The sequence below is a fragment of the Urocitellus parryii genome, chromosome 2, assembly GCF_045843805.1.
Source record: "Urocitellus parryii isolate mUroPar1 chromosome 2, mUroPar1.hap1, whole genome shotgun sequence".
Classification (NCBI taxonomy): Eukaryota; Metazoa; Chordata; class Mammalia; order Rodentia; family Sciuridae; genus Urocitellus; species Urocitellus parryii.
Genome location: NC_135532.1, coordinates 172,674,787 through 172,686,856, shown reverse-complemented (window position 1 = coordinate 172,686,856; position 12,070 = coordinate 172,674,787). Strand labels below are relative to the sequence as shown.

Here is a 12,070-nt window from a genome sequence, read left to right as displayed (position 1 = left end):
GTAGCTTTTTGGTATTACTATAAATAGTTGCAACCAAAAACGTGTGTACCAATTATACCAAATCATACTTTTTATGGATTTTATAGCCATTTTATAATCTCTTTGAACAAAAGATTCCAATAGAGGGGCTGGAGTTTTAGCTCAGTGATAGAGCACTTGCCTAGCATGTGTGAGGCACTAGGTTCGATTCTCAGCACCACATGCAAATAAATAAATAAAGGTCCATCAACAACTAAAAAAGATTTAAAAATTAAAAAAAAAAAAAAAAAAAAACAAGATTCCAGTAGATCAGGTTTTCTTTGTAAGAAGGACTATTTTTTATTTGTTTGTTTTATTTCTAAGTCTTTGCAGTTCGGCAAAATTCAATAAAATTAGCATACCAATTACAAATTGCCATTAATGTTTCTAAATGATAATTTTCACTTTTCCTAATTTGTCACTGACAGGTAGTCAGTGGTCTGTGGATCATACTTTGAAAAACACTTTTTTAGAACGTTAATGCTTGTGTCCCAGTGAAAATTACTCGTTTAATGCAGTGTTTTTAAAAACAGGTATGCATCTTCTATTGATGATATTTTGGAAGATGAAGAACATTATGCAGATCAGTTAAAGGAGTACCTTTTTTATGCAGAAGCACTACGGTGAGTAATTAATGAAAGTTCCAGATGCAGTCCTGTGATTGATCCTCACACTCTCATTGTGTTTGTGTAGAATACAGATAGTAAGGTGCTTTTTAAATGAATTAATTTGGACTGGGGCTGTAGGTCAGTGGTGGAATGCTTGCCTGTCACGTGTGAGGCATGGTGTTTGATCCTCAGCACCACATAAAAAGAAAGGTATTGTGTCCATCTACAATTAAAATAAATAAATAAATGAATAAATTCATTCCCTCAGATAGTGAATGAGTTCTTATTGTATTTTCTGTGTTGCAGAATGCTAGGTGTAAAATTATAAGAGAAGGCCTGACCTTGAAACAGCGTAGCGATAAAACCTGCCAGTCTCAGGCATGTTCATCTAGGTATTTGTTTTTTCTACTTTCTCCAATTTGAAGATTGGGAGCAAAATACAGATGGAGTATTGTGTGGCACTGTCACTGGGTTGTATATTGCCATTTTTATTCTGCATTTTTTTCTCATACTTGTATCCCTTAGCTTAGTAGCTTTTAAAACTTTTTAATATCAAGGACATTGCTTCTGTTTTTATGGTATTTTTTAAAAATATTTTTTAGTTGTAGTTGACACAATAACCTTTATTTTATTTGTTTGTTTGTTTGTTTGTTTATGGTGTTGAGGATTGAACCAGGGCCTCGAACATGCCAGGCGGGTGCTCTACTGCTGAGCCACAACCCCAGCTCATGTTTTTATGGTATTTTCTTTGGAACCAACAGAATTCTCTGCTAGATAATCCTATTTGATTTTTTTTAATTACTGTATTTTTTTTTCTATTCAGTTTAGGGAAATTAATCATTTTTCTGGAAGAGGTGACTTTTGATCAGTTTCCCTATTGCAAAAAAGCAATATAAGAATTCTGTTAGGAAAACAAAAAAGTAGTATAACTGTTAAGTAATTGGTGTTTAAAACACTTGCACATTGTTAGCTTTTTTCCTTTAATGATTTCAGTAGCAGTCAGTTTCACCAAAGTATCTTCAAATCACCAAGGAAAAGAAAGTTGCTGAATACAGTGGATTCTGTGCAGTTCCTAAATATAATGATTAATGTATATTGACATGGCATATATAAGTGAGAAAAGTTGTAGAAACATTTGGAATGTGTGAACTTTGTAAATGCCTATCTAAATTCTAGAAGGAAGCCAGGCATGATGGCGCACCCCTATAATCCCAGCAGCTCAAGAGGCTGAGGCAGGAGGATCTCAAGTTCTAAGCCAGCCTCAGCAATTTAGAGAGACCCTCCGCAACTCAGCGAGACCCCATCTCTAAATAAAATACAAAAAAGGGCTGGGGGTGTGACTCAGTGGTTAATCACCTGTGGGTTTAATCCCTGGTACCAAAAAAAAGAAATTCTAGAAGGCTGTACATGAGTTGTGCCTGGATAGTAGGAGTGGGTGAAAAAGGATTCTTGACATTTTGGTGTTGTTCATTTCTGTATTAGAATCCCTTTCTCTCTCACTCTCTCTCTTCCTCTAGTAAATGTCAGAACTAGTAAGGAATTGTGAATGCTTCCCTGTACTCCTAAAAAAAAAAATTTCTTAACATGTTAAAGGAGAAGCCAGAAAAAGTTAAATGGCAGCACTATTTTCATCCCCAGGGCTGTGTGCAGGAAACATGAACTTATGCAGTATGACCTGGAGATGGCTGCCCAGGATCTAGCTTCCAAGAAGCAGCAGTGTGAAGAACTTGCAACTGGGGTGAGTATTTTTCTTTAGGTCTTTGATATTATTGTAGCAAGGCTCATGAGGAATCAGCTACAGTTATAATACACAGTATGCTTGTACCTTTTACAGAATAATTTGTAAGCAACTGTATTAATTATTTAGTTTTCTTGATATAAGAAGATATCAGGCTCCGTGCGGTGGTGCACGCCTGTGATCCCAGCGTCTTGGGAGTCTGAGACAGGAGGATTACAAGTTCAAAGCCAATCTCTGTAAGGTGAGGCACTAAGCAACTCAGTGAGTTACTTGTCTCTAAATAAAGTTGCCCTGTCTCTAAATAAAGATTCAAAATAGGGCTGGGGATGTGGCTCAGTGGCCGAGTGCCCCTGAGTTCGATTCTCTATCAAAAAAAAAAAAATAAAATTACAAAATAGGGGTTAGGGTGTGGCTCTGTAGTCAAGTGCCTGAGTTCAATCCCTGGTACACCCCCCCCCAATAAAAAAAACATGTTCTGTATGATATTATAAGAATTTGTCAGGCCTGGTATGGTGGCACACACCTGTAATCCCAGCAGCTTTTGAGACTGAAGCAGGTGGATCACAAGTTCAAAGCCAACCTCATCAACTTATTGAGGCCCTAAGTATCTCAGCCAGACCCTGTCTCTAAATAAAGTATAAAAAGGGCTGGGGATGTGGTTCAGAGGTAAAGCACCCCTGGATTCAATCCCTGGTACCAAAAAAGAGCAGGGGTGGGGGGATTGGTCAGGTTTAATTTAATTTGGAAAGGTATTTTATAGAAGTTTTATTTTACTTTGAAAAATTTTACCCAATTAGAATCAATTTATCTCTCCTAACAAGGAGCTTTTTGTGTACTTTATTCTTTAATGCTTACAGTGCATACTTATAAAGAAAATGTTGTATCTTTTTCCTTTTTCTCTCTGTGTGTGTGTGTGTGTGTGTGTGTGTGTGTGTGTGTGTGTGTGTTTTGTTTTTAAACTGGGAATTGAACCCAGGGCACTCTTTCACTAACCTACATCCTCAGCCCTTTTTATTTTTTGTTTTGAGACAGGGTCTCCTTAAGTTGTTAAAGCTGACCTTCAACTTTCAGTCCTCCTGAGTTGCTGGGATTACAGATATGTGCCACCACACCTGGCCCAATATCGAATTGCATATACTTAGGTCATTTTTATAATCAGCTCTGTACTGTTCAGCTACTTCACTGAAATACATTAGCTGCTATGAAGAGAGACACATTTTGGAAGTATTTGTGAAGCAATGATAGTGCCACTGTTTTCTCATTCACTTCATGGTTAACTAGTACTTGAGTGGTTTTTTTTTAATATTTATTTTTTAGGAGAACACAATATCTTTATTTTGTTTCTATGTGGTGCTGAGAATCAAACCCAGTGCCCCATGCATGTTGGGCAAGCGCACTACCACTTGAGCCACATCCCCAGCCCCTAGTACTTTAGTTTTAAAAGTGGTTTTCACATAGATTATTCACTTGCTACATCTATGAAAAGTAATACATATGTGTAGGAAAAGATCTCTGACCATAAGCCATTAGATTAGGTCTTTGATTTATTCCTGAACTCATAGGAAGTCCCAAGACATTTTCAGTAAGCATGGTTCTCTGTTACTTCATGTAACGGGAAGTGCTTTCATTAACAAACTCCAGTGAGTAAGGAAATAATAAAACAGCAAAGCTTAAGGTTGCCCTGTAATGCTTGGGTTTAGGCATCTTGTTCTAGTAATAGATTCTTAAGTTTCAGGGTGAGATATGCAGATTTTAAATACATTCTTTAGTTTGGTTTATTTCCATAGTTGCTTGTTGAATTTTATCTGTTTTGTTGTTGTTTGTTTTGTTTTATTTTTGTCAGAGTAATCTTTTATTTTCTGTGGTACTGGGGATGGAACCCAGGATCTGTGCATGCTAGGCACTTTACCACTGAGTATCCCTTTTTAATTTTATTTTTTCTTTTGAGAGGGTTTTGCCAAGTCTCAGGCTGACCTTGAACTTGGAATCCTCTTGCCTCAGCCTCCTAAGTAGCTGGAGTTACAGATCTGTGCCACTAATTTCCTCCTTTTTGACATTTCTTTATTATTCCAGTATTAGAAATCATATTAGGAGTCCTGTGGTTATAAAGATTATGGTGCTTCTATCGAATGTAGTAGGGAGAAATGGCCAATATTTTTTATTTCTGAGAGTGGAGAGCTATGAAATATACATAACATAAAATTTACCATTTTTATATGCATTTTTAGTTGTAGATAGACACAATTCCTTTATTTTATTTATTTTTATGTGGTGCTAAGGATCAAACCCAGTGCCTCATACATGCTAGGCAAGCGCTCTACCACTGAGCTATAACCACAGCCCCAAGTTTATCATTCTTAACCATTTTTAAAGTGTATAGTTTAGTAGTACTAAATATTTTCGTATTGTTGTGCAAACCCATCTCTAGAGGTCTTTTCATTTTGCAAAACTCTGTTCCCATTAAACAACTCCTCTTCTACTTCTCTGTAATTCCTGGAAACCACATTTGCTTTCTTTGACTATAATTTTGACTACTCTAGATACATCAATTAAGTGGAATTATATAGTATTTGTCTTTTATTTTTTGTAGTTGTGGATGGACATCATGCCTTTATTTTATTTATTTTCATATGCAGTGCTAAGGATTGAACCCAGAGCCTCACACATACTAGGCAAGCACTCTGCCACTGAGCCACAACCCCAGCCCCGTAGTATTTGTCTTTGACTGGCATATTTCACTTAGCATAATGTTCTATAGGCTCATTTGTGTTGTAGCACATGTGATAGTTTCCTTCCTTTTTAAGGCTAAATAATATTCCACCAGGTATATATATCATACTGTCTATTCTTCGGTTTCTATTTTCTTTTAGACTGTGAGGACATTCTCTTTGAAGGGAATGACTACCAAGCTCTTTGGTCAAGAAACTCCAGAGCAAAGAGAAGCCAGAATCAAGGTGTTAGAAGAACAAATAAATGAAGGAGAACAACAGCTAAAGTCTAAAAATTTGGAAGGCAGGTAAAAATTCTGAGAAGTTCAACCTGGACTACCATTGGATTATTTATTTATTTAATAATATTTCCCAGCTTCATTGACCCCTCTGGATTTAGCCTGTTCCTCTAAAATGTAGTCATTACATTTCTAAGAAATTTAAGTTATCAAAAAAATCATGTTATAGAAACATTTATATTAGTGTGGGGGGAAAAGGAAGAAAACATGGGGTTTCAAGTTCATAATATTACTTTTGTAGACTTCCTAATTTCTATTCTTGGCACATTCTCTCTGCCCTCTTGCCCCATTTAGCAAAAAGCCTGATCATCTTCAGTACCCAGCTTAAGGGTTATTTCACTGTGAAGCCTTCCCTTATCTTCTCAGGTGATCTTAGCACTTGATTCCTGACACTGAAGTATGGCAGTTCTGTGTTGGGTGGTTGGTTGTTCTGTGTAGCTCTCCCTGGATAACTTCAAAGTTAAGGACTGTGTCTTACATTTTTTCGTTCTTCAATTCCTTACATAGTGCTTGACATGTAATTAATCTGTAAATATTTCTAGAAATTCCGTTCTCAGGTCTGCTATCACTGTTTAGTTCATTTTCTTTATTGTTTTCATCTGACAGTCAGTCAGTAAAATGTACGAAGGCAGACCGAGAGTGTATTATTGGCTTACACCAAATAAGTCAAAGTGAACTTTCATGAATTGAAAAGGAAAGTGCCTATGAGCATTTAAAAATTTTTTTCAAACAGGGTCTCACTGTGTTGCCCAAATGGTCATGAACCCCTAGGCCACATAGCTTGGATAGTAGCTGTGTACCTCTGTACCCAGCACTATTTTTATTTTTTGGTACTGGGGATTGAACTTGGGGTGCTTAACTACTGAGCCACACCCCTAGCCCTTTTTATTTACATATCTTTTATTTTATTTTTATGTGGTGCTGAGGATCAAACCCAATGCTTCATGCATGCTAGGTGAGCACTCTACCTTTGAGCCACAACCCCAGCCCCATAGCCCTTTTTATTTTGAGACAGGGTCTCACTCAGTTACCTAAGCTTAGCTAAGTTGCGATGGCTGGCTTTGAACTTGGAATCCTCCTACTTCTGCCCTCCCAAGCCACTGGGATTATAGGCGTGTGACACTGCACCTGGCTGTGCAGTTAGAATTTTTAAAACCCTAGACGTTATTTAAACCATGTACATGCTGAATGTGATTCATAATCCATCTTGTCAAGAGCCTATGTTTGCCAAGCACTGTGGCACACACTTGTAATACCAGTACTTAGGAGGCTGAGCCAGAAAGATTTCAAATTCAAGGCTAGCCTGGGCAACTTATTGAGACCCTGCCTCAAAAATAAAGTATGTGTGGTGGGACTACAGATGGAGCTCAGTGGTAAAGCTCTTGGCTAGCATGCATGAATATGCCCTAGGTTTAGTCCCTAGTGGAAGAAAAAAAAAGGTGTATTTTTTCCAGTGAACCCAGGAAGGCACTTCATTGTGGCATCTGTAGGACTTGTGAGCTGATTCAGGGAGCCAATCTACATCTGTTTTTTTGTTTTTTGTTTTTTTACACAATACCTTTATTTTGTTTATTTATTTTTATGTGGTGTTGAGGATCAAACCCAGGGCCTCGAGCATGCTAGGCAAGCGCTCTACCACTGAGCCACAACCCCAGCCCCTACATCTGTTTTAAAGGAATAATTTGTGAACAAAATGTAGTTATTAGAATGTAGATGAGTTATATCTTTGACTTTTTCCCTCACTGTAATTTATAGGAAAAGGAAAAATAGAACTGTCTTATACAAGCAATAACTTTGGTTTTGATGTAGCCAATTAAAAACCATCTCTGAAGAGAATGGTTAGTTGAATTTATAGTGTACAGTCTATTTATTTTATTATTATTTTTTCCGTGTGGTGCTGGAGATGGAACACAGTGCTTTGTGTATACCAGTTAAGTGCTCTATCACTGAGCTACATCCCATCCCATGTCTATTTAATTTAAATAAGAATACTAATAATTTTATCTTTTATTTCAGAGAATTTGTGAAAAATGCGTGGACTGATATTGAACGATTCAAAGAACAAAAGAACCGTGACCTAAAGGAGGCCCTCATAAGTTATGCTGTCATGCAGATCAGCATGTGTAAAAAGGTAGGTTTGAGTTCTGCAAAAATAATGGCTACGTTCACAAGTGCTTACACATTTCTATAAATTCTCTTGTTTGGCCCCCAAAAATATTTTTTTCATTCTTCCTTTCTAAAACTTTTCCTATTTTCTCTACTTAATTTTGAAGAAGGATTGTAATTAAAAAGGTCAGTTATTGTGTTTCCACTTTATAAATAAACTCTCAAATCTATATCCCCCATTTATAACTTGTATCTGAAAATATGTACTGACAGTATAACTTTGATTATATGATGTTCTTGACAGTGCAGTAAAATATCATTCCTAATAATAATATCAAAAGAAAAAAAAGAAGGGATGTTTTCTGTTTTATTCTTTGTTTGGGTACCAGGGATTGAACTCAGAGGCACTCAACCACTGAGCCACATCCCCACCCCTATTTTGTATTTTATTTAGAGACAGGGTCTTGCTGAGTTGCTTAGTGTTTCATTTTTTGCTGAGGCTGGCTTTGAACTCACAATCCTCCTGCCTCAGCTTCCCAAGCCACTGAGATGACAGGTGTGTGCCACTTTGCCTGGCTCATGTTTTATTTCCTTGCCTAAGTAGAATAGATTTTTATATATGAAAATGGATAATGTCCTTTTGTTTAGAATTAAGTGCCACAAGTCAAGATCAACATCAATTTTTCTTGGATAAATATCAGTGTCTGTATTTTATATATTTTACTTGGGTATATATATATATATATATATATATATATATATATATATATATATCATCATCATTATAATTTCAGCTATTCAAAGTGTTAATTGAATATAATCCAAGTGTTACTTGAATATAATCAGGTGACTGAGTCGTAGTAATAAACTGAAATAAAAACTGAATGAAGTATTTTAAAAGTAAATAGAACTTCTAAGTGTTTTTTGGTCTATCTTTTCATTAGCAATCTGTCCAGTTTATTGAATGAAGTAGGCTAAAGCCTTTAAAAAACAATTTTTCAGTTTATAGAGTTTTAAAATTAATTATTATAAAAATAACACATGCCCATTGCAAAAATGTCAAATAATTCAGAAGCATGTTAAGTAAAAATTCTCCTCTACCTCCCCCAAATCCCTTTATGTGTATTCTTCCAGATATTTTTGGATATATATACAATTATTTAGAAAATATACACAAAAACAGGATTGTATTATATACATTAGTGTATAGTTTTTCTCTTTCATTTGATGTCTGATGGACATCTAACTTTGACAGTACATGAGATCTATCTTATTCTAACAGTGAATGCTATTATATCTAGTTACTTATCCAGCCAATCTGAGACATTTTAAAGATGTTTTGTTTTTATTTATCTGCCTTTTGTATCCCATTAAGGAGGAATGAAACTAAAATTTTTTTCTATTGTTTGAAGCCTTGATGAATATTGATATACTTTAATGCTTAAGTATTGAAGAAAACATTCCTCTCTCATAAATCAATTATTGTAGGATATCTTATTGAAAAAATTTCCTTTGTTTTTATCTCTTGGTTAGGTTTTACTATTATATCTTTATAACCATGTTTTTTTTGTTAAGGCATATTTGGATTATCTATAACTTTGTGTTAAGTAGTGTACCAGAACCATGAGAGGGATTTCATAATTTAGAACATAATCAGTTTTTAGACAATAATTAACTTAATCATTAAATTATTTAATTATAAAAATTAGTTTTGTCAATAAAAATTTTGTTTAAATATTACTTTGAATAAAACTGCCAGAAAACTTGTTAGGTTTACTAGTAGAAACAATAAGAACATGACATGAGTAAGAGTTTATGGTTGAACCTTGAAAACTCAGTTTACAAGTTACAGAAGTTCTTTTTCTATTTTGGAGATAAGCTCATTTAAGAGATTCTCTTACATTTTCAGAATCATTAGATATTTCCTTATGTTAGCTATTTACTGGACTTGTTAGTTAACTTAAAAAAGCAAAACTTAGTATGCACTAAACCAAATATGTGGGATTTTAGAATCTTTCCAGAATCACATTTTTAAAGATACTTTTTTTTTTTTTTTTAAGGGAATTCAAGTTTGGACCAATGCTAAGGAATGCTTTAGCAAGATGTAATCCTATGAAATGACTTTTTCTTCAATCAAAGTGCCCCAAAACAAAGCACAAGTAAATAAAAGAAATTTAAGTTGCTACCCTGTATACTTAAAAATATACAATAAGTTGAATCAGTTCAGCTTTATTTTAACTGATTATAGTTGTGTTCCTATAGCACAAAAATGATGTATTTTAATCAAGATTAAATATTATAATTTGAGGTTTTGGGGACTGGTGCTGATTCCAAAAAAAGTTAATTTAATAATATATACCAACAGATTATTCATCAGGCTTCTGAACCAATGATTGAACGTTAAGGCGTTAGTTAATTTCTAGACGTTCCTTTCAATGCCAACTCTTTCAGATCTGTTCATGCAGGAAGTTCTTTTCCTAAGATTGGATTCCTATATTTACTTGGTGAAACCCACTAACCTGTCATAAGGGGGCATTTTCTCTTGCCTTATAGTTGAGCTGTTTGGTTTGACAAAGCTCAGCAGAAATTTATTGTGAAATCTAGGTTTTTCTTCCACATTTGTTGATGCCCCTGTAACACATCATACACTAGAAAATGCCTTCAGTTTGTGTTTTACCAGAATTTTGATACTGGTCAGAAATTTTATACTGCCAACAAATAAGTCTCAACTTCTCAGATATAGAATGGAATACATTCTTTTGGTCCAGGAATTGCTATATAGAAAATTTTAATTGAGTAGTAGTATTCTCAACAATTCTTAACCTCAGTCATGAGCCCAATTTCCTTTGCTTGGCTCTCTGCACATGGCATTTCAGGGTACAAGATGTAGCATTTCCATGTATAAGATAAATGTGGTCAACACATGAGCTCATACCTTTATCATTAACAGCCTTCATTTCTATTGCTTGGCTATAATTTTTGTAAAGATAAATTATATTGCTTTTTTTATGTATGTTTTGTGGTATATGTTCAGAGGCCAAGCACCCTCATTTTCGTAGCTTTGCAGAATCTTAAATGTGTACTCATTATTTCTAATGATGTTTTAAAAAATTCCCATACCATTCAACATTTGACTTTTTTACATGTTTAAAATGTTGCTGGATTTTTGTGCTGTTTGCCAAACTTATATAATAAATAAATGAAGTATTGTGCTGAGTTTCAGAGGTTTTTTTGTTTGTTATTTTAAAAAGATGATCCATGTACATTAATATGTGATGATCTGTGGAAATAATATGCCATGTTATACTTTAAAGTGTTTAATTGTATAAATGTGTTTTATACCCAAATGCTGTTTAAAAAAAAAAAAATCCTGTGATGAGATCTGATTTTTAAATTTTTTTTTTCCTCCTCAGTACTGGAGATTGAATTTTGGGATGCTTTACATAATTAGTGTGTAAAGCATCCCAAAATTCAACCTTTTTTATTTTTTGTTTTGAGACAGGGTCTCAGCTAAGTTGCTTCAAACTTTAAATCCTCCTGCCTCAGCCTCCTTGAGACTCTGGGATTACAAATTTATACTATCATGCCCAGCTTACTTCTCTTTTTTAAATAAAATTGGTAGAAGCAAACGTCATCTGCAGGTATATACTTTTGAATCCACTGAATTGTATCATCTCTTGACTAGTGAAATGACATACCTTCCCACTTGGCATTTAAAAATCAAAAGCCTGGACCTAGGGATGTAACTCAGTAGTACATTATTTTCCTAGCATAAACAAGTCTGGGTTTAATACCTAACCCTGCAAAAAGCATTTCTAACTAACTTAAGACTAAACATAAAGTGTATTAGATTTTTTTCTGTTAGCAGACCTGATTTGACACACACATATATATATATATATATATATATATATATATATATATATATATATATATTTTTTAGAGAGAGAGAATTTTTAATATTTATTTTTTAGTTCTCGGCGGACACAACATCTTGGTTGGTGTGTGGTGCTGAGGATCGAACCCGGGCTGCACGCATGCCAGGCGAGCGTGCTACCGCTTGAGCCACATCCCCAGCCCAGACCTATATTTTTAAAAGATAAATTAGAGCTGAGTACAGAGGCATACACCTGTATAGCCTTAGCTACTCTAGAGGCTAAGGCAGGAGGATTGCTTGAGCCCAGGAGTTGGAGACCAGCCTGAGCAATATAGCAAGGCCCCATCTCAAAAACAAAATAACAGAATATTTTGTCTTCTCTAATACACACACACACACACACACACACACACACACGATTATTTATTTAACTGGGAATATGCTTGGTTGGTTTTGATCATTGTTTAATTTTATAGCATATTGTTCCTTTAAAAAGAATTTTTTTAAAAGAATTTTTAAATTTTTTTTCAGTTGTTGATGGACTTTTATTTATTTACATGTGGTGCTGAGAATGGAACCCAGTGCCTCACACATGCTAAGCAAGTGCTTTACCACTGAGCCACCATCCCAGCCCCTTTAAAAAGAATTCTTGGCTAATCCCAGCAACTGGGGAGGCTGTGACAGGAGGATTGCGAGTTCAAAGCCAGCCTCAGCAG

The 12,070-nt window shown here is 35.0% G+C and overlaps 1 protein-coding gene across 1 annotated transcript in view; it reads left to right on the top strand.

Moving 5' to 3' along the window:
* The window catches only part of Snx4 (sorting nexin 4), a 63,550-nt gene extending 52,247 nt beyond the window's left edge, over positions 1-11,303 (top strand). Inside the window, exons 10-14 of the mRNA XM_077794844.1 lie at positions 552-641; positions 2,265-2,364; positions 5,235-5,380; positions 7,388-7,502; positions 9,538-11,303. Of these exons, the coding sequence (XP_077650970.1) occupies positions 552-641; positions 2,265-2,364; positions 5,235-5,380; positions 7,388-7,502; positions 9,538-9,585 (499 nt within the window). The 3' untranslated portion in view covers positions 9,586-11,303. The remainder of the gene's footprint in view (positions 1-551; positions 642-2,264; positions 2,365-5,234; positions 5,381-7,387; positions 7,503-9,537) is intronic.
* Positions 11,304-12,070: the final 767 nt, after the last annotated feature.